At 34.6% G+C, this 24808-nt stretch overlaps 1 protein-coding gene across 4 annotated transcripts in view; it reads left to right on the top strand.

Moving 5' to 3' along the window:
- Lama2 (laminin subunit alpha 2) overlaps positions 1-24808 on the top strand; it is a 630868-nt gene that overhangs the window by 397634 nt on the left and 208426 nt on the right. For all 4 annotated transcript variants that reach the window (XM_074074982.1, XM_074074980.1, XM_074074975.1 and 1 more), the window contains exons 18-21: positions 7667-7753; positions 15302-15513; positions 18744-18850; positions 23954-24134. In XM_074074982.1, coding sequence (XP_073931083.1) covers positions 7667-7753; positions 15302-15513; positions 18744-18850; positions 23954-24134 — 587 coding nt within the window. The remainder of the gene's footprint in view (positions 1-7666; positions 7754-15301; positions 15514-18743; positions 18851-23953; positions 24135-24808) is intronic.

Here is a 24808-nt window from a genome sequence, read left to right as displayed (position 1 = left end):
TATCCTATTAAAATTGTTTTAATGGTATACATTTTATTTTAAGTGTATGAGTATTGAACTTGGATGATAATCACTATCTTATATAAATTGTGTAGATTTTTGAGAAAGTTTAATGCAAATCTCATACAATTTCTCTCCAAATTATTTTGCTAGTTGTTCACCTAGAGCAATAATCTGCTGGAACAGACTTTTTAGAAAAAGAAAAACTGCACCTTGACTTCCTCTCCTCCTTTTGTTTTAAGACACTACTGCTAAAATTTGCATACCCACAGGGCAGCCATTCTAAACAAATAGAAGCTGAAACCAAAACTTTTCTTTATTAATAAGGCATATTATATTGAACAAAAATTAACAATTTTTACTAGTAGATAATAGTAAAAAGTAATTTTTGTGATTATTTTATTATTTTTGGTGTTGGGGATGAAACCCAGAGCTTCACACATGCTAAGCACTCACTCTTCTACTGAGCTACACCTCCACCCTAATGACAACTTTAAATAAAAAGAAATTTCATTTTTGAAAAACCTTCCTACAGGCAAGCTTAGTGCATAATAATGTTCTTGTTATTTTATGTACTTTCCAGCTATTTACAAATGCTGGGATGCTAACACCTGAAGAACAGAAATTTTAAATATTTTTGCGTGGAATTTGACAGCTACCATCTTTTCTTTTTTTTTTTTTTTATTTTTCTTTTATTATTCATATGTGCATACAAGGCTTGGTTCATTTCTCCCCCCTGCCCCCACCCCCTCCCTTACCACCCACTCCGCCCCCTCCCTCCCCCACCTCAATACCCAGCAGAAACTATTTTGCCCTTATTTCTAATTTTGTTGTAGAGAGAGTATAAGCAATAATAGGAAGGAACAAGGGTTTTTGCTGGTTGAGATAAGGATAGCTATACAGGGCATTGACTCACATTGATTTCCTGTGCGTGGGTGTTACCTTCTAGGTTAATTCTTTTTGATCTAACCTTTTCTCTAGTTCCTGGTCCCCTTTTCCTATTGGCCTCAGTTGCTTTAAGGTATCTGCTTTAGTTTCTCTGCATTAAGGGCAACAAATGCTAGCTAGTTTTTTAGGTGTCTTACCTATCCTCACCCCTTCCTTGTGTGCTCTCGCTTTTATCATGTGCTCATAGTCCAATCCCCTTGTTGTGTTTTCCCCTGATCTAATGTCCACATATGAGCGAGAACATACGATTTTTGGTCTTTTGGGCCAGGCTAACCTCACTCAGAATGATGTTCTCCAATTCCATCCATTTACCAGCGAATGATAACATTTTGTTCTTCTTCATGGCTGCATAAAATTCCATTGTGTATAGATACCACATTTTCTTAATCCATTCGTCAGTGCTGGGGCATCTTGGCTGTTTCCATAACTTGGCTATTGTGAATAGTGCCACAATAAACATGGATGTGCAGGTGCCTCTGGAGTAACCTGTGTCACAGTCTTTTGGGTATATCCCCAAGAGTGGTATTGCTAGATCAAATGCAGCTACCATCTTTTAATGTGAAGATTTGATCAAGTAGGTCATACTCTGAGATCTTACCCAAGATGTTCCCAGTTAAAATGGATTTCTGTTAGTAGTCAATGAATACTACAAACCAAAGTCTGAAAATAATTCCGTCATTAAGTTTAAAATTTCTCTTTGGAACTGTGCTTTCTAACTATTCAGTATACAAGAAATCCTTATCTTCATCTCCAAGCAACCTCCTCTTCAGAATTTCCCATCAAACTCATTATTTGGAAAAGAAGAGAAAGAACTAATATTTAATAAAACCTGACTGCCATATCTGGACATAGAGCCAAGCACTGTCATTTGGTTATTTCACCTTGAAAAATAACACTATAAGTGCATTTATGGTCTCTATTTTATAGATTAGATAATAAAGGTTCTCAGTAGAAAAACAATATTATGGTATCAATTCTAGGGCTAGAATTCCTTGGTCTAAATGCTGGTTTCATATTCAAGCTGTACAACTTTGGGCAACTTTTACCTAAATGCTACCTCAGTTCACTCATTAGTCATGAGAATTGGATCGGAGCTATCCCTAAATAAATATAACCTAATACCAAAATTTACTTCTTTAAATGAGTTATACTATATGGAACAATAATTTACAATTTTTGCTAGTAAGTGATTGTTAAACTATAATTTTATTACTTTGGGTGCAATTGAACCCAGCATAATTATGTAATTGAATTACATAATTAAACTCTGTAAAACACCTAAAATAGTGATCAGATATGGTGAACCATGAACTGATTATTAAATTACTGGCTTTGAGTCATTAAAACATTAATATTGGATTGAAGTTTTAACTTTATGTCCATGTTTTTTCTAGACCTCTTCAGTCTATGTGGAAGACCTACTTTTAAAAAGTACACATTGCATGTTAAGTGATAACACTAAAAGCAATTTGTTGGTCAACCCAGTAAGTTAAGTTCCCTACCTAGCAAAATCCTGAAAAACATGAGAAATTGGTTTCATGTTTATTAATGACTGCAAAATTTCCAGAGCATAAGGCATGAGCTTTGGTGGTCACAAAACTAAAGATCTAGGAGAAGGCAAGAGGAAAATTACTGCAAAATAATGAATAGAAGAGAAAAATTGTATAGATTCCTTCACAACTATTGGCTATTGTGCCCTTTGTTAGATGTAATATAACACAAAATTTACTGTGGATTTACATTTGAAGGGTAGATCACATAATGCAAGACCTCCTCATTCACTGTGGCCGAATGCCATTCTCTAGACCTTCCAACTATACTTGAAAATACTATATTCCTTCCTAACCTTTGCTGAGAAAAGCAGAAAGATTGTATCTGGAGATTCTGTTGCAACACATCTTCTCAGTCACAATGTTATCTGTATTTGCACAGCTATCAACTCAGCAGTTCTGGCCATTCACTGAACTATATGAATCCTAGCCTACTATATATATATATAATTGACTGAATTTATAAACATTATAGATTCCCACTCAAGTCTCATCAACATTACTCTAAATGAAGAAGAGCCATTAGGGAGAGAAGTTTGCTTGGGTAATTACAGGCAATTGTGACCCATCCTTGCCTCTTACTGCTGTGTTCCTACTTTGATAATGTGTTCTAATTGTGCTGTGCCTGAGCAAGAAGGAAACTCAGCAAACTTTAAAGCACCATCAGTCTGTGCCAATGGGGTTGGAGCCCCAATGTTTAATGGTGGTATTTCCTAAAATTAGTGTGCTCCAATTTAGTTTCATTATCCTGGTCCTCATTTAAAGATGAAGCAATGCAATAATGATAATATTAGTAACATCAAGTGTTTAGAGATGATTCAATTTTAAGAAACTTTTAATTATAGTATTATTAAATTATTAACAATAATTCTATCTTTAGTGGTGTAACTGGAATAAGAGTAGTAACCTATTTTAAATTTCAGATTTAATGATAGTATTTTTATAAGCAGAAAAAAGAATCAGTGATAATCCACTTAGTTTGTAAATCCTATAAATTTCATAGTTAAAGTTTTACAGTCATTTAAGTTTGAAACAATCTAGAAAATTATAGATTAGCTGCACAATTGTGATGGAAAAATCCATCCATGTGTTCTTTAACCAAATCACTAATAGGGCACTTAATGATTAGGGAAGCTATCCTAAATGAAAAAAAAATATTACTGTCATAAACTGAGTTGGGAACTCTGAGGTATAAATTGAATACAATATTCAGATTTAATACAGAAGATGTGATTTGATTTTCACAGGTTGTTCAGGAAAAAAAAAAAAAAGCTAAAGGTTGCTGTAACCTTCCTCTGAAGTGTGAAGCTTAGTGATAGTTTCACCTTGGTGATTTATCTATTAATCACTGGTCATAAATCTTATAGCTCACAAGCATTTTAGCTCCAAATTTCTTAGATAATATTTCAAAATAAATCAAATTTGTAGGGACATAGAGATAGATTGGTATAATTATTATGATATATGAATACAGACAAGCATATAATATTTAAATTATACATATCTATCAACTTCATCAATTATTTAGTGTCCACTGTTTGCTTGGCCTTTTCATCTTGGTGATGTATATATCTAGCTATAGATTATACTTGTAGTAAAATTTACCTCTAGAGAAACAAATGAAAGTGTAAATATTTCAAGTGTTTTATATTCATTAATTTCTAGAATCACATAGCTTATAGTTTAAATAAGATATGAACAAGATAAGTGAATGTCTGCCTTGAACACATAGGATGAGCTTGAGCAGATAATATAGATAATATTGTTGAAGCTGTTAAAAGTTGTCATCAGTTACGTAATAAAATTAGCAAAAACAAGACAACAAGTAGGCCTTCAACAAATTCTATCTACTACTATCAGTTTTAGAAAATCAGTTAAGCATCAGTAATACTAAAATTTATATATTTAAAAGAATAGAATGCTTCTAGAGTTGACTTAGGGCTCACTCAAAAGGTCATATTGAATTACTGTGAAAATTAGTACTTATAACTGGGAAATGTATTCTAAGACAAGAGGTAAATTTCAAGTCATTTTGGAAGAAAACTAATTATATCTGAAAACATGCATTCACATACATAAATATATGCACACAGGTTCTCAGATATATTTATATGTAAACATAATCATGAATATGAACATATATGCATACTTACAAATGAATCATTCTGCACATAAAAACTTATATTTGGCCATGGAAAAGGATGATCCCTATGTGCAGATCCTTGCAATTTATTTCAGCAGCATCTTTGCTTCCCCATCTTTACAGACAATGCCTTCTCTTCTTGGCTCTCCTGTCTTCAATGGCAAGGGCTAGAGAATTCAGGAAGCAGGAGATTCTCTCTTCTGGTGTGGGGCAAGCCAACAAGAGTTAAATGATATAATCTTGAAGTCCAGTGGGTGTTTTTACAGTACCCTCTTTATGTCACAAAATCAGTGTCAAGTTGCTACCTTTGCCAATCCAGCTTCTCTAGGCAATTTTTGTTGTGCATATTCATTTCCCATTCTAATTTTGTTTGTGTTATCAAATGCTGTCTTCTACCATAACCACATTGCAATTTCATCAGTAAGGGAGTGAATCTTCAGTTTTTGTTATTTAAAGAATACCAACCCACAAATAGAGGTAAATTTTAAGAGGAGATTTTATTTGACTATGTCATGTCAAGTATTTATATTACCAGAAGCTTAAACTCACTTAATTTTCACCAGTAAATTTAAATTACAGTTGGTTATAGCAAGAAGAGAACATCAAATTAAGACTCTGAAGTTTGGGATATCATGCTCAATTCTCCTGGAAATTAGTGTATGACCTTGGAAAGAAGAATTATTATGTCTTCCCAAACCAATTTATAGGATTTTATGAAAACGTGATAAAATTATATGTAAAAGCGTTCTGAACTATAGAGCTAGTCAAATCTAATATATTATTATTGTTTAATTTTTCCCTGGAAAAGTATTACTTTTTGTCAGTGAGCATATTTTACTTTACTTCTGTTGGCTTTAACTGACATGTAATATTTTAAGAATTTGAAATCTATTTTATAAATAGTTTTAAAGTGTCAGGAAGACTTGTCAACCACCTTTGACATGTCTTATGGTAAACTGATTTTTAAAAAAGAATTGGTATGGTTTTCCTTCAATCATTATAGTCCCAGAGGGGTGGTAAACTTGGGGCTTCTACTAGAGGTCATCATGCACAGAGGATGAGATAGTAATAGAATGCCACTTTTTGAAGAAGATATATATGCACAATAGAGATTTGTCAAAATCCACTTCTGGCTTTTGTATTCTCAAACAATAGCAAATCACACGTAAGGATGGGAGAAAATCCTATTTTTGTCTCTTTTAATGTAAGCCTTTTCTCGGTACAAGCACACTCCTGCCAAGATCACCTGTTAGACCTTTGGAAGCAATCCCACTTTAAGAGGAGATTTTATTCTTGCAGAGCACAAGCTGGGTGCTTGTTGCAGCCAACAGAACCTCTGAATGTGAAATCTTTTATACAGAGAATATTTGTAAATTCAAGTTATCCCAGATCAAGCTTACTACCCACCTTGACCCAACAGACTCATATAGACATTCCACTGAGTTGAAATGTTAAAAATGATGAGTTTACTTGATTCTAGTAGCCTGGTAATAAGAATTATTAAATCATTGTAGTACTAGTATGGGTGAAACTAGAATAACAACAGTACCCATGTTCCAGTCTCCACCAAAGTTTAAGTATCCCAAAGTCATGCAAATGTCAGGAACAGAAGGAGATCAGAAGTTGCAGTGTTAAATTTGTTGTTCTCTCTTTAATTCATTTAGCCATCAAGCAAGTCTCTACTGAATTGTCCTGTCATATATAATATAAAATAAATCTATTTAAGAACAACATAAGGGCATTTCCCTTTAAAATGCTAGAGCAATGTGGAATCTAAAATAGTTGATCTCATAGAAGTTGTGTATAGAATGGTGGTTCCTCAGGGTTCTAAGAGTAGTGGAAGGAGGAATGAGGAGGCAGAGAAAAGTTTATCAACAAGTACTAAGTTACAGTTAGATAACAGCAAGAAACACTGCTTTGCTGTTGTATAGTACAGAAGGTACAGATAACAACAATATTGCGTATATTTCAGAAGAAATGACTTTGAAAGCTTTTAGCATAAGGAGATAATTTGGGAAGATAAATATGTTTAATGTGATCTAAACATTACATAATGTATTACCATGAAACATTACATGGTACCCATTTATGTGTATACTTTTTATGTATCAGTTAAAAATAAATTGCTAAAAATGGTTGAGTGACAGAATTCAGTTAATTTAAAGTGGATGAGGGCACTTCAAGAGAGCCAGCAGATAGCCACAGTAAAGTGTGTTGACTTTGGGGTAAGGTTGCTGCATGACAAGGGTCTCAGGTAAAGAAGTGAAGTAGAGTTGAACATATGGTTAAAGGTTGATGCTGGGACATGATTTCTTTTTTTTTTTTCTTTGTGGGACATTACTTCAGACCCAAATTAGAACCATGTGTGAAGGGAGAGGTAAATTTCAGAACATGCCTGAATATGCAGCTGGCAAGGTTGTTTTGGTTTGATTTGCTATACTATAAATTTAGGTAGAAAGTGCACACTTTATTTCTTCCAAGAGTTTCCCAAGGATTCCATCCACATAACAGAATGCCTGTGAGTACACATGTGTGGCAGCCTTCACACACACCCCATGGCAGTGGGACCAGATGTAGGAACACATGCTGTCACCATTACTGCCACCACGCCTGTCTACTGAGTTTTCTGAAATCTCTCAGATTTCTCTGGGCTTCTTCAAATTCTGAGGGATGTAGGTGGAAAGAAAGAATGTGAGCATGTGTTTTCCCAGGCCTAGGGAATCCCTAAGAAGAAGCTGTCCATTCTGTCTTGTCAGTGTTAATATAGACCCAGAATAGCCTAAAGTCAGTTAATAACATGTCACAGGAATACTGCTCTCCACTGGGCTATACTCACATCTGCAGAAATACCAATCTCATTTCATCCTCAATTGGATAGACCCTAATCTCTTCCTATGAGATGAGAATGACCAGCCTGTACCCTTTTGTCACAGCAGTCATGGAGAAAGAGAAATGAAAATGTGTTGCTAATGTCTTTGTGTATGTGCTTCCTTGTCCCTGCTGTTCCCCATCGACATCAACATAGCTTTAGCCCGACGTGCCATTTAGACTGGAGTCTTGGATTGATCTGTGATGAATGCCCTGTCGGGTACACAGGACCACGCTGTGAGAGGTAAGCTCCTGCAATATTGTCTCACCAACTGATTTCTACCTTGGGAGTTATAAAACCACAGGCACTATCATCCTTTGCTGTGCCCCAGAAAAGCTGTCTCACTCAATGAGGTGAAATAAAGTTCCTATCACCCTTCTCAAATGAATGCAGTGTATTTTGATAGTTTATTTATTCTCTAGAAATTGCACATACATCTTCATTCATTCAGGGAATAACTGATTAATGTTTTAATCTTAAAGGTTAGGCATTAACCTACAATTTTCCTAAAAAGTACTGCTCAAGTGGAAAGTTATCACTTTAAGATTTATCTTACTGTCTACCGATGGCACCATTTATTTTTCATAATTAGCTTTTTGTCCTTAAAATGTGGCTCAAATTCATGGTTCAGCAAGTGGTCTATAATTTACTTCAAATAAGTCTGACAATAAAAACAAAACATAATTTATTATCATGATTTATATTCTCTTCTAATTATTCCTAGGTCGGTATTTTAATTTCTGTTGAGTTTTGCAGGTTGCTTTGCAATGGAACCATAGGTATCATTTTATATAATTTCTGTAATTATATTTCTTCTGAAAAAAATGTTTTTGAAGAAATGCTTCTGTATATTCAGGCTCAATAGAAATGAAAGTACAAACTTCTCCCTTGATACTATTTACAAACATAGTAACTTCCCTCTAAAGAACACTGAAAATAATCCCCTTTGCTACCATGGCTAAGGGGAGGGGTGGATGGAGCTATGGATGTGACCTGCCTTCACCCCTCTTCACCAAGGCGCAACCCAAGTAGAGCTATTTCCTCTTATCCTTTCCTACCCTCTTGGCAGCCATCACCCCTTTCAACCAGGGTGTTTAATGTCAATGAAGCCAGAGCCAATCACGCAGAGAGAATTTGGCTATCAAGTGGCAGCCTCTGAATAAAGTGCCAGTGACAGTTTCAACAGCAATAAGTGCAATTTGTCAGTGTGGCATTATGGCAGTAAATCAGTAATGGAAGAAAAGAACTTAAATATGGAGGGTTTATTTACAGTCTAGAAACTGAAGGTCTCTAATTATGCATTTTTTAAAAAAGGAAAGCATGTGCCTATTACTTATAATAATAGGAGAGCATATCATTGCAAGTCAGACTTACATCAAATGCCTAACACCCCCCAGCTCACTGCAGGCAACCTTTTTTTAGCAACTGGAATATGACAGCTGCTCTGTCATACAAGGCCATTAAATCCACTTATCTAGGTGAGCTCAGTCTCTGACGTATTTATATTGCTTTGCTTCATGCACTATCTTTTCTATACATGTTTCTAAACCATTTATGACTTAAAATGGTGCATTTTATTTAACAAATATCTGTTTAGGAACCATCATATGTAGCTACAGGGCTACATATTGTATACAAACAGATGCATTATACCATCCTTGCCCTGAAGTAGCTCACAGCTTTTGTTAAGGCCAGTGAGAATGGTTCCATATATTCTAGAGTGAATCCTAATTGAATAATAAAAATCACCAGTGGAAGAAATACCTGACAGAAAGCATGATTTCCTGTCTAAAATCTGTATTAATCTGATTCCAAAGGAGATGCCAATATGCACAAGCAGTGTAGCAATTGACACCTCACCTCTAATTCAAGTTTTTCAGCCAAAATAACCTTCAACTATGATTATATACTCCATGGAATATTATCTTTTTCTAACCAGAATTTAGATTAGGATTTTATAGGAATATTTAAGATTTATCACTTCACTGTATTTATATGAGCCAAGACCACCATAAAATGGACAAAAAATATTAGGAGAAACATTTTTGAGATGTGCATATTGAAATGGAAAGGAGGAAAAACAAAACCCAGGATAATCTTGTGATGAGAACCCCTCTGTAAAAGATTTGTGTGGTCACTGCATGCACAAAATCTGCATAAAATTAGCATTTAAAAAACGAAAAAACGGGTGTTTCCCAAACTGTCGCTGTTCCTGGAACAAAGAATTCTGTGATCAGATAAGTTTGGGAAGTACCAATTAGTGTGTTAACAGTTGTCGTATGTCTTTATAGTATGCAGTAAGATATTTGGTTAGCTCAGTATTTCCTATACATGTAAACCTTATATCTTCTGTTCTTGTTATACAGTATGAATGTGTCTCAGACCATAGTTCAAGTGGACAAGAATTAGAACTTTATATTCTTTATCTCAATTCATTTTTATTTTGAGACTCCATTCTCTGTAGTAGCTATGAGGGTTTAGAAACACCTCAGCCAACTTAAGTTTTTTTCCCTTCTCTTCCAAAGTTGAATCAAAGTTCTATGCAGGTTACCTAGCACTAAGGTGTTTACATGCAGGAGTGTGTGAGTGAGTGTGGGTGTGAGTATGTTGGTTTAAGGGGGCATAAAGTAGAACTAATCAGTCCTGAGTAAGTCATCAAGGCATGTTTCTGCCTATTGCTTTTCCTGTCTTAATTAACTTTTTCTTCAGATCTTTTTCCATTTTTCCACTATTTTCTTTCCACTCTTGGAAACATACATTCAGCTCCTTACATTCTACACTAGGACTCACCACCATCTACTCTCATCACTTGTCCATCTGTCTTTCCAACTCTATCCCATTTTTTGTTTAGGGAGTTATATAAAAAGAGGTGCCACATTCATAGAAATCATGACTTTTAGAGTCAAAGTCTAGGAGTTTTATATATTCCTGTTTTCTTCTTGATCAAATCCCTTCACTAGGCATATAGCACAAGATGGTGTAGCTTCTTGAATTGAAAGAGTGAAGAAATATAGTAAACAATATGGCAAAAGCAGAAACAACAAAATATTGCTTGATATTCTTTCACATATAAAATTCTAATTACATCTTGGACATTTTTATATTGGGCCAAATTCCAATATATTTGAGATATCACTGCTTTTCTGAGGAATATTTAACAAAAGAAAAAAGGCAGTCAGGAAGTGGAAGAAGAAGATGTTTATAGTGGCACTTTGCTAGTAGGCTTTCATTATTTGGATAAGAGGAGAAAAATAGAAAAACAGAGATGCTGCATCTTGAAGGACAAAAAAAGGATTGAATTAGCATTAGAGCATCAAAAGTAATTAAAAAGAACATAGAGCAAAAAGTAAGCTAAATGTTAATGACACCTGCCCCACCAGACACCAGACACCAGACCTGCCCCACTTATTACTTTCATAATAAGTTTGTAGTCTTAGCAGCATGCCATACACTGTTGAAAAAGTCATTTACAAGGACCTTGGCAAGTTCACTCATTGGATTTTTCAGGACAGCACAGTCTAATGGGATGCATGAATTCCTTGAACCCTCCCTCCTCTGCATTGGCAAATACTAACAATTCCTCCCCAGGTATGAAAAGAGAAACCCAAAAGCTATTTTCACACTTGCCACTGAAATGCAGATAGTTATTTGACTCTCATTGATTAATGTTTTGAAAATTCACCTAAAATTCTATCCACGTGATTCATATTAGGTAATCAAAGAAGTTCCTTTTTGTTTTTAATTTCAAATTCAAAACCCCACTTAGATATTTGCTGCTTCAGAAATGTCTGATGTGGAAGAAGGTCCAGTCGTTTTCTGATTACAGAATTGATGAGATTTTCTACTCATGGCTGAGTCTTCTTGAGCCACTGGGCTCCAGCTTCAGACAGAGTATGGGGTAATAGAAATAACGGAAGAGAGACACTTATTCCTCATTGGCGGTGATGTTAGCAAAATTTTGACTGTGGCTGAGGTTTCAGGAGGCTGCTCCTGTGTGATTGTTCAGTTTGGAGGCTGTACAGTCATTCAGGGAAAGGAGCAATTGGGGCTTGAATCTAGCATGAGGGCTTCACTCCCAAAAGCGGCTCTTGCCAGTACATCTATCCTGTGTTCAGGTGTCCAGGTGTATCCATGTTTTCTCATTTGCAGAAAGACACCATCTAGGCAGATCAATTCCTTCAATTATGTAACTGGTAATAGCAAATGGGAAGCAGTAAGAACAGGGTCTCACAGCACAGAGATAACCCTGCCTAGGCCAGCTGCCTTCTTCTGTGCCTTTGCCAGTGTTGTTTCATCTGCCTGGAAGACTGCAGCCCTTCCAGCCCTTGCCCCTGGCTAACCCCCGTTCAGCTCTTAGGATTGGCTCTACCATCCTGAAAGGGTCTTCCCTGAACCCTATCTGCATAAGTAGGCCTTCTCTGTGCAGTAATAGCACTAGCAGAGGTCCAGTTCTCTCCTCTCTGAGCTCTGCTGTTACATTTTTAATGCATCTTTCTTCTTCCTGGACTATGGGACCACAGTCATATAAAAATGGATTCAATTTTAATCTTGTTTTATTGTGTTCAAGGAAGAGAGAGAAGGAGAATGGGCTGTAGACCACAGATTTCAGACAAAAACTACAGAAGGAAGTGATGGAACTGAATGAAAGAAAGTTCCCAGGCATTCTACTATTTTACCTTTCTCACTGCTGTTTCTCTTCTCTTCTGCCATTTATTTTCATTCTGACTCCTCCCACTCCATGCCTCCTTTCCTATAATATTACTCCTAAATTACCAATAGCAGCAACTCAGATGCATAATCACATGACTCATCTGGATTCTTATTTACATTTAAAGGGTCTCTTTTAAAAACATTGTAATATTCTTTGAATAAATTAACAAACATGGAAAGGAAGAGTGACTTTTATGTCAGGATTTCTATCTTTAGCAAGAAAGCCAATAAACTATTTTTTTTAAGTGCTCACATTCTGCCTTGCATGTGAAAATGAGAGGGCTTAAGACTTCGTATTAGTTAGTTATGATAAAGTGAAAATCACAGAGGCTGGAAAGATCCATAGGACTGTGATTTTTAACTAATTTTAATTAGATTAGTTAAATTCATCAAGACACAAAATATTATTATTATTAATAAAATCATGTGAATAAGCCTGGTGCAGTGGCTTATGCCTGCAATTCTAGCTACTCCAGAGACAAAGATCAAGAGAACTGTGGTTCAAAATTACCTGAGGCAAATGTTAGCAAAACCTCATCTCAATCAATAAGCCAAGCATGGTGGTATGTGCTTATGATCTCAGCTATGCAGGAGGCAGTAGATAAGAGGACTGAAATCTGAAACTGGCCTGGAAATAACATGAGACCCTACTTAAAAAATAGCTAAAGCAAAAATGGGTTAGAGTTGTAGTTCAAGTGGTAAAGTGCCTGCCTAGCAAGCATGAGGCCCTGAGTTCAAACCCCAACACTTCCAAAAAAAAAAAAATCTGTAGCATTGTATCAGTAGCATTGTATTTCCTGTCCATAGAATTACTTTTTAATACTTAAAAGAACACTTTTACATGTCTCTGTGAATACTGTTGTATGTCTAAACACATACATATATATGTACCAGTAATAAAACCCAAATGTAATGCAAAAAATAGTCCTACTTTCAATAAAATGAGTTATGAGTTGTCCATTGTATGTATTCATAAATTTTCCTTACATGCCTTGCAATGAAAAATAAAAGGTAGATGCTTCTTTAGTTATCCTTTGTAATTATAATTGTTTTCTCTGTGGGTCGAGTTTTTTACTATAAGAGAATTTTGGACTTATTACCTGGTAGCTATGTTAAGAAAAATTCCCAGATCTTGTTACATAATGCCATCTCTCTTGAGGGCAGCAGGTCATTTTTCAGAAAGTTAGCTGAAAACAATAGACTTGGTTGGCTATGATAATGGTCACTGTACATGCTGACTTTAAATGGAGCAACGTCACTTTCTTAGTGGTAAACAAAACAAGAATGACATGGATACTAACATAAGCTTTGAATATCAAATAAAGCAAGAATAATCAGGTTAAAATTCAAAAATATCTTTTTTTTTCTTTTTTGGCCATACTGGCTATTGAACTCAGGGCTTTGCCCTTGTTAGGCAAGAGCTCTACCACTTCAGCTGCACTCCCAGTCCTGTTACTTTTAGTTTGTTTTGTAGAAAGCATCAGGTACTAATTTTGTCCAGGCCGGCTTTGTTCTTCCATCCTCCTTTCTTGTTTCCTGAGTAGATGGGATCAAAGGTGTATATCACCATAGAGGGCTCCAAGATCTTATTATTATATTAAATGATTCTTCTGAAGGGATTGTGGGGATTTTATGAATTAAATTTATTTCATATTTCATAATAGAGATTAACAATTATAGTTGTGAATGGCAGCATCCTTCTAAACTTATGTTTATACAACTTTCATAATTTTATGAACCATTTTGTGACTATAACTAAAGCTATTAATCTCATGTTCAAGATTATGATAACACATTAAATGTATGAGCTTATTGTGGTACCTAAAAATCTTTTAGAAAACTTAGAATAATCAATGTATTATTGGTCAAATTAAATGATGTGGCCCCATAATTGTAATGTTATTAATGTATCCTTAATATTATCCTGTATTTAAACCATTTCTATTTCAAACAGGAGAGAGCCTTTCTCTAAATAATGACTATGAGTAGGTGAGCATAAAGTAGTGTACTATGAAGGCAATTACATTCTCTTACATAGTTTTTGTTCCCTTTAATTTTGATCCCTGCTGCAAAAGACCTTACTTTGATAAGATGGCCTAGATAACAGAGCTAGCCTGACCATAGACTCCTCTGACTGCCTTGTCTCATGTCTCCTTTGGCACGTGTGGTTTAATATGAAGCATAAGCAAATGTAATGAAAGAGCTCACAGAGCAGTATATAAATAGGCCTGCCCATAAGGACGTATCTGAGTGTCTGTAACATCAAGCATCATCTTAAAACAATATTTAAATCAAGGAATACTGGAAATTGCAATTTTTTAAATCTTCTCTGTAATGCCTTATAAATAATGAACTTTTGTTTTTCCAAGTAACCTGAACAATAGTATTTTTATAAAGACCTAGACTTTGTTAATATATGGCATGTTGCCATCATAGGAAGGCAAACCTATTAAGAATTCTCCCTAGTAAAGATTCTTCATTGAAAACCTGCCTCTGAATCCATATGCAAATATACACAAACCTATTATTAATGCAGAGACACCCACAGACCCACCCAAATAACAATAAAATATTCTGAGTCACAGTTTCTGTTTAATAAATTCTGAACTCTCTGTACTGAATTTCCTTGTGAGCCTGTTTCCTTATAACAAGCTCTTGCTGCAAGAACAACAAAGAAATATGAGCCTTACATATTTGTACGGAAAACAGCCAATTGGAACAGAGACGTATGATAGTTTGTACTACAAAGGCTTTGCGACATGGACCTGGATTCTTCCAGAGTGCCAACAGCAGATTTCTTATTATGCTTTGGTTTCATCTTCAGTGCCAGTGACAAGTTTGTTTTGTTTTGTTTTGTTTTTCTTGGTCTGGCTGAAATCTAATTACTAGTGGGGCTGGCAGGATTTCATCTTATATCTACACTGCAGTTACAGAAAACCATTTTTTTAATCACCTTGCATTTGAGACAAGGAATGCTTAAAAAGAAAAGCCATCCTGGGAGAGGAGTAGTGTGAAAATAATGTAAACATTTACCTGGATGAGTTTCCACCAAACACTGACAGATGAAATATTTCACTTTAGGTGTGCGGAAGGCTATTTTGGACAACCTTCTGTACCTGGAGGATCATGTCGGCCATGCCAATGCAATGACAACCTTGACTTCTCCATCCCTGGCAGCTGTGACAGCTTGTCTGGCTCCTGTCTGATATGTAAGCCAGGTACAACAGGCCGGTACTGTGAGCTCTGTGCTGATGGATATTTTGGAGACGCAATTGATGCAAAGAACTGTCAGCGTAAGTCCTGAACTATTGATGCCCCTGACAGAATTGATGTATTATACCTCAAAGTCGCTGATGAGTTCTTGCGTGGGGATTGGACACTGGGAAATTATCTGTAATTCATGGATGATAGATGCACAGCATAGATACAGAGTCTGCATATTCCAAAATATTTCTCTGTACTAACATAGTAATTGAAAATTGCTGCATTGCTGATGTGGCATTGTTTTTCAAATAATACACATATTTCTGTTTACATGTGCAATAAAGATTTTAAAATGAACTAATGTCCATAACAAGAGAGAAAAATTCAGAAACTAGGTAGACCTGTTTCGACCTTTTTTTGTTTTTTTGCTTATCTCAGTTCTAATGATTTCTTTGAAATAAATTTATCTGTCATTATTTCATTAGTATCTGTCAGTAGGTGTTAATTGGTAATGTTTTATATGCAAACTCTACAGTTTTGTATTTCATAACAGGTGCAAAAATCTGCCAATATTTTACTGGCATTGTAATTGTTAAATGATTAACTTTCACCTTAGAACTATTCATAGAATACTATATTTGTATTTTTCTTCCACAAAATCAGCTACTCTAGGGCTCCCTCCATTTTAGTACTATACATTCCTCCCCTCATCTTTGCCTCCCTTGCTGTATTATTCAGTGTTGTATAGTATTTATAAATGTTTTATAATAGCAGTAACATATTATTAATGGAAATTCAAATGGAGTATGAGTCCACATTAGCATTTGAGGGCATCATATGTGACTCCTCTCAGCTTCATTGGTTGTCATAACCTTTAGCAAAAAAAGGTTGTGAGCCCAACAGTCCATTTCCTCTAAATTTGTGATGTAAAAGAGACTCTTGTAGTCATTCAGGTAGATCCCAGGACCTTCACAATTACAGACAAAATAGGAAACATTATCATCTCTGCTTTAAACACCAAAGACCTACCAGGATACCCCATTTCAGTAAGAAATGTGTTTCTCTCCTCATAGGTTTAGAAGATGAATGCAAGCTTTTTTGTCATTTAAAAATGATAATTTATTGAATCAAAAGAAAATCACTCTTTGAACAATTGACATGTATTAATATCATGTATAAGTGGACTTTTTAAAGCAAAAATTCCTTCAGGCTCATAGTGTCTTCATGCAATGTGTAACTTGTCACTTGTGGGAAATCATAGGGAGCTTGAGAAATTTTGTTCATACAGGTTATCTAGGACCTGTGTTTTCTAGCTGTGTGACCCTGGCCAAGACATTAACCTCACTGAGACTCAGTTTCCCTATGTATAGAAAAGGTCATGAGTTTTCTGTAGGGCTAAGGACAGCAGGTAGAGATGATCCAGTGAGCTCTTGGAACTTGGAGATGCTCGCTTAGTCATAGTGTCTAGAGTGGCTTTGAATATTTGTGGTTCACTAATTCTAGGGCTAGTTAATCATTTCATAACCTCTTTTTCTGTCTCCTAATAACTTTCTCCATAAAGTTGAAGATATTGTTCTATTCATTTTATTATAGTAAATTGGGGATCTGTGGCATGAAGTTCTAAAAACACAGAGTTTTGTTTTTTAGACATAAATATTTTTTAAGTGTCATACCTTTCCTTCCTTTTGTCATTTTAAGGTGACATCAATTAATTATCACCAAATTTAGAATAAATTTAATTTTGAAGTCCCTACTTTAAGAAGAGGAAACATATACATTCTAAATTGAGATTTTTTTTTTAGAACTTATATATAACATATATAAGAAATTTATGAAAAGTAATTAATAATATGAACAGCAATTCTAGTGTCCATATGAAAGTAGATATTGAAATAAAATATCTTTTCATCCTTTTCTTTCATTCCAACCATAGTTTGTCCTTTGTCTATTTGAGGAAAATGATTGGTTGCTGGGTGGGCCCCTTTCTCAGTGGCCACCATGCTAATATCAAATGAACAGACACTGAAACCAAAACTTGGTGGTAATCAAGCAATTTTTAGAAAATCATAAAAGGAAGTATAAGGCAGAGGCAAGTGAACAGACTAACAGCATAGATTGGTGGAGCAGTTATTTATAATGTATTCATAAATTGTGCTCAAAGTATTCAAAGACATTATACAACATCTATGAATAGTCTAAATTCCAGGTCATCTACCTCACAATCTTTACTCTGGTATCAATGCAATTATATGTACTATTAAAACTATACTTGTGGAATATAGAGTAAGCTCTTAATTACTGTTCTATTTGTGAAAAAACACTTAAATTTTAGACTGATTTATTATATGTTTCAGAAGAATAACAAACAATTTCATAATGCAAAATGACAAAAGATTACCTATACCAAATATGTTTTCTATATTTGGAGATGGAATAGAAATTGTAAGACAAAAGTGCTTTTTAAAACTTATAATGTTATATTCCTGATAGAATTGAAGCAATGTTTGTGTTACCTTATTCAATTTTCTAACTGTAAAGGGATATATGTGTACATACACACACACATATAGACACATATTTCACATCAAGGTCACCTTTGTAGCTTAACAAAAAAAAGGGTACATAGTAAGCAATCACTATATTGAAAAAATAATTGAATGCTCTATGATTAATAGCAATATTAATATTAAGACATTAGTCGTATTAATGTTGAGAAGTTCTCAAAGTTATTTTGGACTTCAAGTCAGTATACATCACTTATCACGGGACTCCAATATTTTAAATGTTACCATGACTGGTCTATGAAGAAGTAAAATAGCATTATACTTGGAATCAAGGTACAATGACCTCTATGTCACACGCTAAGTCAGGCTCCTAGACACAATAATATTACCTACTAAACGTGAGAATTTCAGTGTCTTCATTCTCAAGATGATATTAATATTTTAATAGTATATAATGTGCCAAATATTGAAATTTTATATGAACTCTCTCAGAATTTGCAGAGTTGTAGGGATTAAATAATGGAATGCCTAATAAAAGAGCACTTATCAAGTCAGAAAACATTCTATAATTGAATATAGGTATCGATGTTACCATCCAGGATGTATTTTTATTTAGCAAATTCCATTAAGAGTAGGAGCATTTCAAATCATGGATTTTCAGATTAGAGATGCTTAACCACTAAAGTTGATGCTATATTCCAAACTTCAAAAATCTCAAAATCTGACATTCTTCTGGGCTCAAGAATTTCAGATAAGGTATACTCAATTTGTGTTGGAAATCTTTTTTCCACTACTGATGTCTCTTCTCTTTGCAGCCTGTCGTTGTAATGTCAATGGCTCCTACTCGGAGATTTGCCACACTCGAACAGGACAGTGTGAATGCAAACCCAACGTGCAGGGACAGCGCTGTGATGAATGTAAGGTAAGGAAGAGTGACTAAGAAAGTATTTCTTCCTTGAACATTTTCATTGACTGTCAGTGATGTGTTTTACACACCTTAGTGTAAAGTACATCATTTTGCTAAAATGAAATATCAAATGAAATATGTTGTTCCAGTTCCAGAACACACTGATTGCTCTGCCCTCAGTGGAGCAAGCCCCATGAGATTATCAAAATCTAAAGATAAGATCACTGTGATCAGTGAAATAGTTTCTCAAAAACAACAAAATTTGTTGTACCTTACAGTAGGGGCAGTGAATTTGTATATTTGCTGTAATTATAGATGTTTCTGAATCAAATAATACACTGCTCACCCTGGTCTTTAGAGAGTAAAATACTTTCCTGTACCTTTATGGTTTTGGCAAATAAAATGTGTGACTACCTTTGCTCTCAGTAAACACCTTTTTCTAGTTCTGTCATTCAAAATCTAGTTGCAATGAACACTTTACCTAACAAAACTTTGCAGTGGAGAAGTAAATCAATATATTTTTTACATATATCATTTTGCTAAAATGAAATATTCAATTAAACTATGTTATCTCAGTTCCTTAACATATTGGTTGCCCTGTCTTTAGTAAGGCAGATCCCTTGGTATTCCTCCTTGAAAGTTGATGAATTTGCACTAGATCTCTCACGTAAATATATTTTATTGGTGATAAAGACTATTAAGCAGAAGCAAGTAATTCTCAAATGTCAAACTGGCCTTTCAGTAGGAAAGTTAAAAGTATCATTTGCTCCTATGTCTTGAATTTTAATACCATATGCTCTTTGTTTTGTATTCATTTTATTTTTCTGTTGGCTTTTAAAGCCCAATATGTGGTGGGACCCAGTGAAGCAATTCTGTGTGCTCTGTGACTGCAATCCCATGGGCTCTGTGTCGCCACAATGTGATATGACAGGAAGATGTGTCTGTAAATCAGGCTTTGTAGGGAAGCAATGCCGCCTCAGCAGGCAGGTGCATCGACAGGATGAGCAGCCACGGACAGCGCAGAGGCTGCTGGGGTCTCCCCAGAGGTGGGGTTCCAGCAGCTCCAGTGGGTGCCCTCGGGGAGCCTATCGGGCCCCAGCTCCGGTAATCCCAGAGGCGCTGCATGGCTCATGCCTCACTCAGCATGATGTGTTCTGTGTGCTGCAGATGATGTTCCCTGGTGGCATTTTACCAAATAACAGTTGCTAAGTGTGCAAATTGCAAACACAAACATTAGACAATTCCTGATTGAAGCCTTGCCTTTTCAAAAATAACTATCCTTATGCTTCTAAAAGTCTGTTTAAGGTCATAAGTTCATAAAAGTTTCAATAAACAATGAATGTCTAGAAAGCAGGTGAATTATTTGAAGGGAAATCAGGCATCATTTGGAGAAAACTCACTTTGATGAGTGAACAAGTGAACTTTGTCCAGGAAAGTTGAGATCATCAATAAAGCATTTGTCTGACAGTTCCCATACTTAAGGATTTTGTTAATTTCCACATTTATACTCTTGCTCATGTATATATCAAACACACGAAGCACATTTTCATATGCTACATTTCATGATCCACACAAAATAAGAAAAGTTAATTTCAAACAAAAGTTTGGTCACTGTCCATAAAGGGACCCTCTCAAAAAGTTTGACCCTATCAAAAAAATTATCTTTTGAGGGAAAGACATGTCTGAAACATGAGCAGAAAGAGCATAGTGTTTGCTGGGAAACTTCTAACTCCTGCTGCAATGGAGCTCTAACTCTTTGGAAAAGAGAAAGAAGGAAGAATTGGTTAGGAAAAGCCTCATTAGGTACATTTTGCCAAAACCCAAAATTTTTTCCCAGATCCATGGGAAGTGCTCAAGGCAAATTTGTCCATTACTGACTTTGGCAAAAAGGTTCTAGTACCTTACTGTAATCAGCCATTAAGTGGAGAACCCTGGAAGAAGCATGGAACAAGCCTGTCTTAGTTTTCAGTGTACTCAAGCAAAATAACATGAGATTGGTGATTTATAAACAACAAACACCTATTCCTCATGTTTTTGGAAGCTGCAAAGCATAAGATCAAGGCAAATCTCTGTGTGGTAATGGCTTGCTTCCTCTAGACAGCTATCTTCTCACAGTAACCTCACATGGTGGAGAGATCTTTCTGGAGCCCCTTCTATAAGGGCACAAATCTGATTCATGAGGGCTCCACCCTCATGACCTAATCATCTTCCAAAGGCCCCACATCCTAAGATTACCATGGAGATTAGCATTTCAGCATATGAAAATGCTGAAGACCAGACGCTGGAGGTTGTGGGGCATCAACTTTCCACACTGCATATTCTCTTGCAGGGTGATCCTTATTTCAGGGTAGTAGTGAGGTCATAGTGCATAAGATGCTAACATGGGGTCATTGCAATGAATGTTAGGCATTATTACTATTGTTATTACTACTGGTACTAAGTGAAGAAATTTTTAATGAATTATTTTTCAAATTTAAAATAGAGGTCAGTGATGGTAACTGATAAACTGTCTCCAAATTTAGCAAAAAGTTAACTCTGATTCTTACCCTTTTCCTACATATCCCACAGTACTGTTTTGTCCTGAGACTATTGTTCCTCTGACTCGTATGTGTAAGAATTAAAAGCAAAGATTCTGAAGCCAAGCTGGCTCATTTTGAATCCTGATTTCATTACTGGTTATCTGGTGACTTCAGACAATGAATCAATGTCATCAATATGTAAAATCGTGATGACAGTTACAACTATCTGCCAGGCTGTCTTGAGAATTCATATTGAGTTTCAGAACAGTGCTTGGCACAGTGGACACAGTATTTAAGTGCTAGGCTTTATTACTACCCCAAGTGAGAAATTACTTACCAAAACCCATCCAACTTCCTGCTGGGACTGGACCAGCATTCTTTCCTGTGTTTGTGGTACTTCAATAATTGTAATTATTGACTAGAAGTGTCTGCTTCTTATATTTCTTTATTAGGGAGGTTGTCCTTAGGCTTTCAAATAGATTTTTGATCTCCAAATTTATTAAAAAATTTTAGTGAAACTTGGTAGTTTAATTTTTTTAACTAAATTTAAGTATTTGAAAAGTATGGCAGTATTTCTTCTTGTATATTTTATTATACAATAAATTTTAGAATTTTTAAATGATTACTATAATTTAGAAATTCATTTAATATTTGATTAATTTATCCACTGAAGGTATGTGTGTGACTCTATACATACATGTACACATACATACAAATGTGAAAATGTACAAATATGTGAATACTTATTTATAGGCTAAATGAAAAAAATTAAAGAAATATAGTAAATGTAAAGCACTATCTTTATAATTCAGCTTATGAAGTAAAGAAAAGCTAGAAATAAAAACAAATGCAGAGTATTACTCCTATAATTCATATATTTAAAAAATCTTCTTTAATACCATGTTTTATCTTTTTCTATATACTTATTTTTCTATTTGTGTCTTTTTGGGTAGTATGTGTATAATTATAGGTATATAATTAAAATCATAGGGTTTATAATTTTGTATGCTGCTTCTTAGAAATTTTACTTAATGCCATAACTTAAGAATATTCATATCATTAAAACATATTTTAATGATTTGCATATCATTCTATAGCATGACTACATTATAATTTAATTTATTCAGCTATTTCTCTAACATTGAGCATTTAAAATGCCTACATGCTATAATAAATAATATTGTAATTGGCATGTTTGTGTCTTAATTATTGTTTTACTATCTGATCATTTCTCTGTGTTTAGAATTTTACATTGAATTGCTTTTTATGAATTAAAGTATTGTGTGTTTTAATATTTCTTTATATAGGGGAATTTAGTTTCAAAATTCTGTCACTAGCTAGAACTGTTACATATTCTTTAATATAATGGAATCTGAATTATGAATTGAAATAATAATGCTGGCAGTAAATGTAAAAATTAAAATAATTTTCAAATTCAGTCATTCAATTTTACTACTAAACAATAAAACTGTTCTTAGCCAGTTATTTTAAGTCTAATTTTCAGAGTGATTTTAATTTCTTAAACTTATTTTTAATACTTCCAACAATAATAGTGAAAACATATAATGAGGCTTATTCATATCTCTTTGGGTGAGTCACATTAAGGGGTAAGGATTACTTTTACCGAAAAGTAATTATAGTCTAATTTCCCAAAATAGGAATTATTTTTACAAAGAAGTAATTACTGAGACTAATTTTCCAGATTAAAATATCATAATAATGTGACATACTTGATGTTCAAAAAGACAACTCTGACATACTTTAAGTAGGATATATGCTTTTCAATATTCTAGATAAGCAATTTCTGAACCTATAAGCATTTTCTAACATAGTCACTGTAGGCCTGATGACATGCATTTCAAGAAAGTTAGCCAAAGCTAGTAACACAAACTTGACTCTAGAAGATGATTTGTTACAAATAGATAAGGGATGTGCATATGAATAACCCATCAGATGAAAATTTCTCTTACCTTTCTAATCTAGGGCCTTAATATGTTTTCTCACAGGTCAATTTCAATTATTAGAATGAAATATAACAAACTAGATGTCTGTTGAATCAATTATTTGGTCAGTGTAGGCATAACCTATAAATCTTATTTACAATGTGCATACTATAGTGATGACTAGAAGTATTTATGGATCTGTGACAAAAATTAGATCAAATCTTAGGAGAAAACCATTATTTAGACTTCAGACTGCTAGTCAATAATGTTGAAAGCATTTTTTACCGATCAGAAGAAGTTGACAGTAATCAACTTGGATTATTAAGAATAAAGTAAGTAAAATTTTAAATTAAAGCTAGGAATATAACCAATAGTATATTTCACATTTCTATTAGAACCTTGGGATGTATAGGGAAAGGCTGATGAAAATATAGCACACAAAATTATAGTGCTATTTCTTCCATTAGTCTTCTTTTTTGGACACCATAGAAAACATCCACTCAATAAATAACAACCCACTTTTAATAACATCAGGGAAGAACCCTACAAACCTATAGGTTCCTCTTTCCCTCACTGATCTCTTGTCTTTGTGTCTCTTGTTTTCACTGTTATTTAATTGACTGAAATTTAATTTTTTCCTTTGTCATATATGCCAGCCTGAAACCTTTGGTCTACAATCTGCAAGGGGGTGTGTTCCCTGCAACTGCAATTCTTTTGGATCTAAATCATTTGACTGTGAAGAGAGTGGACAGTGTTGGTGTCAACCTGGAGTCACAGGAAAGAAATGTGATCGTTGTGCCCATGGCTATTTCAACTTCCAAGAAGGAGGCTGCACAGGTCTGTAAACAAGACTGATATCCTAAACATTCATTGTCTGGTTTTGGTAGCTTGGCTTCTGAAACAGAACTTCTATTTCATTTGTTCTATTAAAAGAAAAGCTCATTGACACATGATCCAGAATAGGTACTCTAATAAAAACTTACATTTATTTTAAATTAATTAACAAATAAAATGCCTTCCAGTTTGAAAGACTACCCTATATATGTGCTTGCAGTACTCAAGAAAAGTCTACCAGCAAATTCCAATTCTGGTGTGTCACTCTCTATCTCTGACCTCCATTCAGCCAGTTATTCAATGACTATTGCAACTTGAAAGTCAAATGTTCAGTTTTTCTGGTGTCACTGTTATCATAAGTCAAGCTCTATTCCCAAGCTAAGACATTTCAACTTTTCCTTTACTTGTTTTAAACTTAATATAAGTATCAAAGAGTTTAGTTTTTTTCTGTTACAAAATAAATAGTTTTTATCTACTTTTAGCTACCTTGAAAACCATAATGTTCTGGGAGAGAAACAAATTGGTTCCACATATTTAGTTCATGGGAAAAGCAGGTATGATTCCCTAAAGTAGTGTTCTATGTCTAGTCAGAGCTTTCATACAAATCATGAACTAAGAAAACAATTAGCACACTACAGATGAAAGTAAAGATTAAACATTACCTTTGACTTATGTGC

This window comes from Castor canadensis, chromosome 1 (assembly GCF_047511655.1).
Source record: "Castor canadensis chromosome 1, mCasCan1.hap1v2, whole genome shotgun sequence".
Lineage (NCBI taxonomy): Eukaryota > Metazoa > Chordata > Mammalia > Rodentia > Castoridae > Castor > Castor canadensis.
The sequence above is the reverse complement of the archived record's forward strand: the minus strand, read 5'-3'. Positions and strand labels throughout refer to the sequence as shown.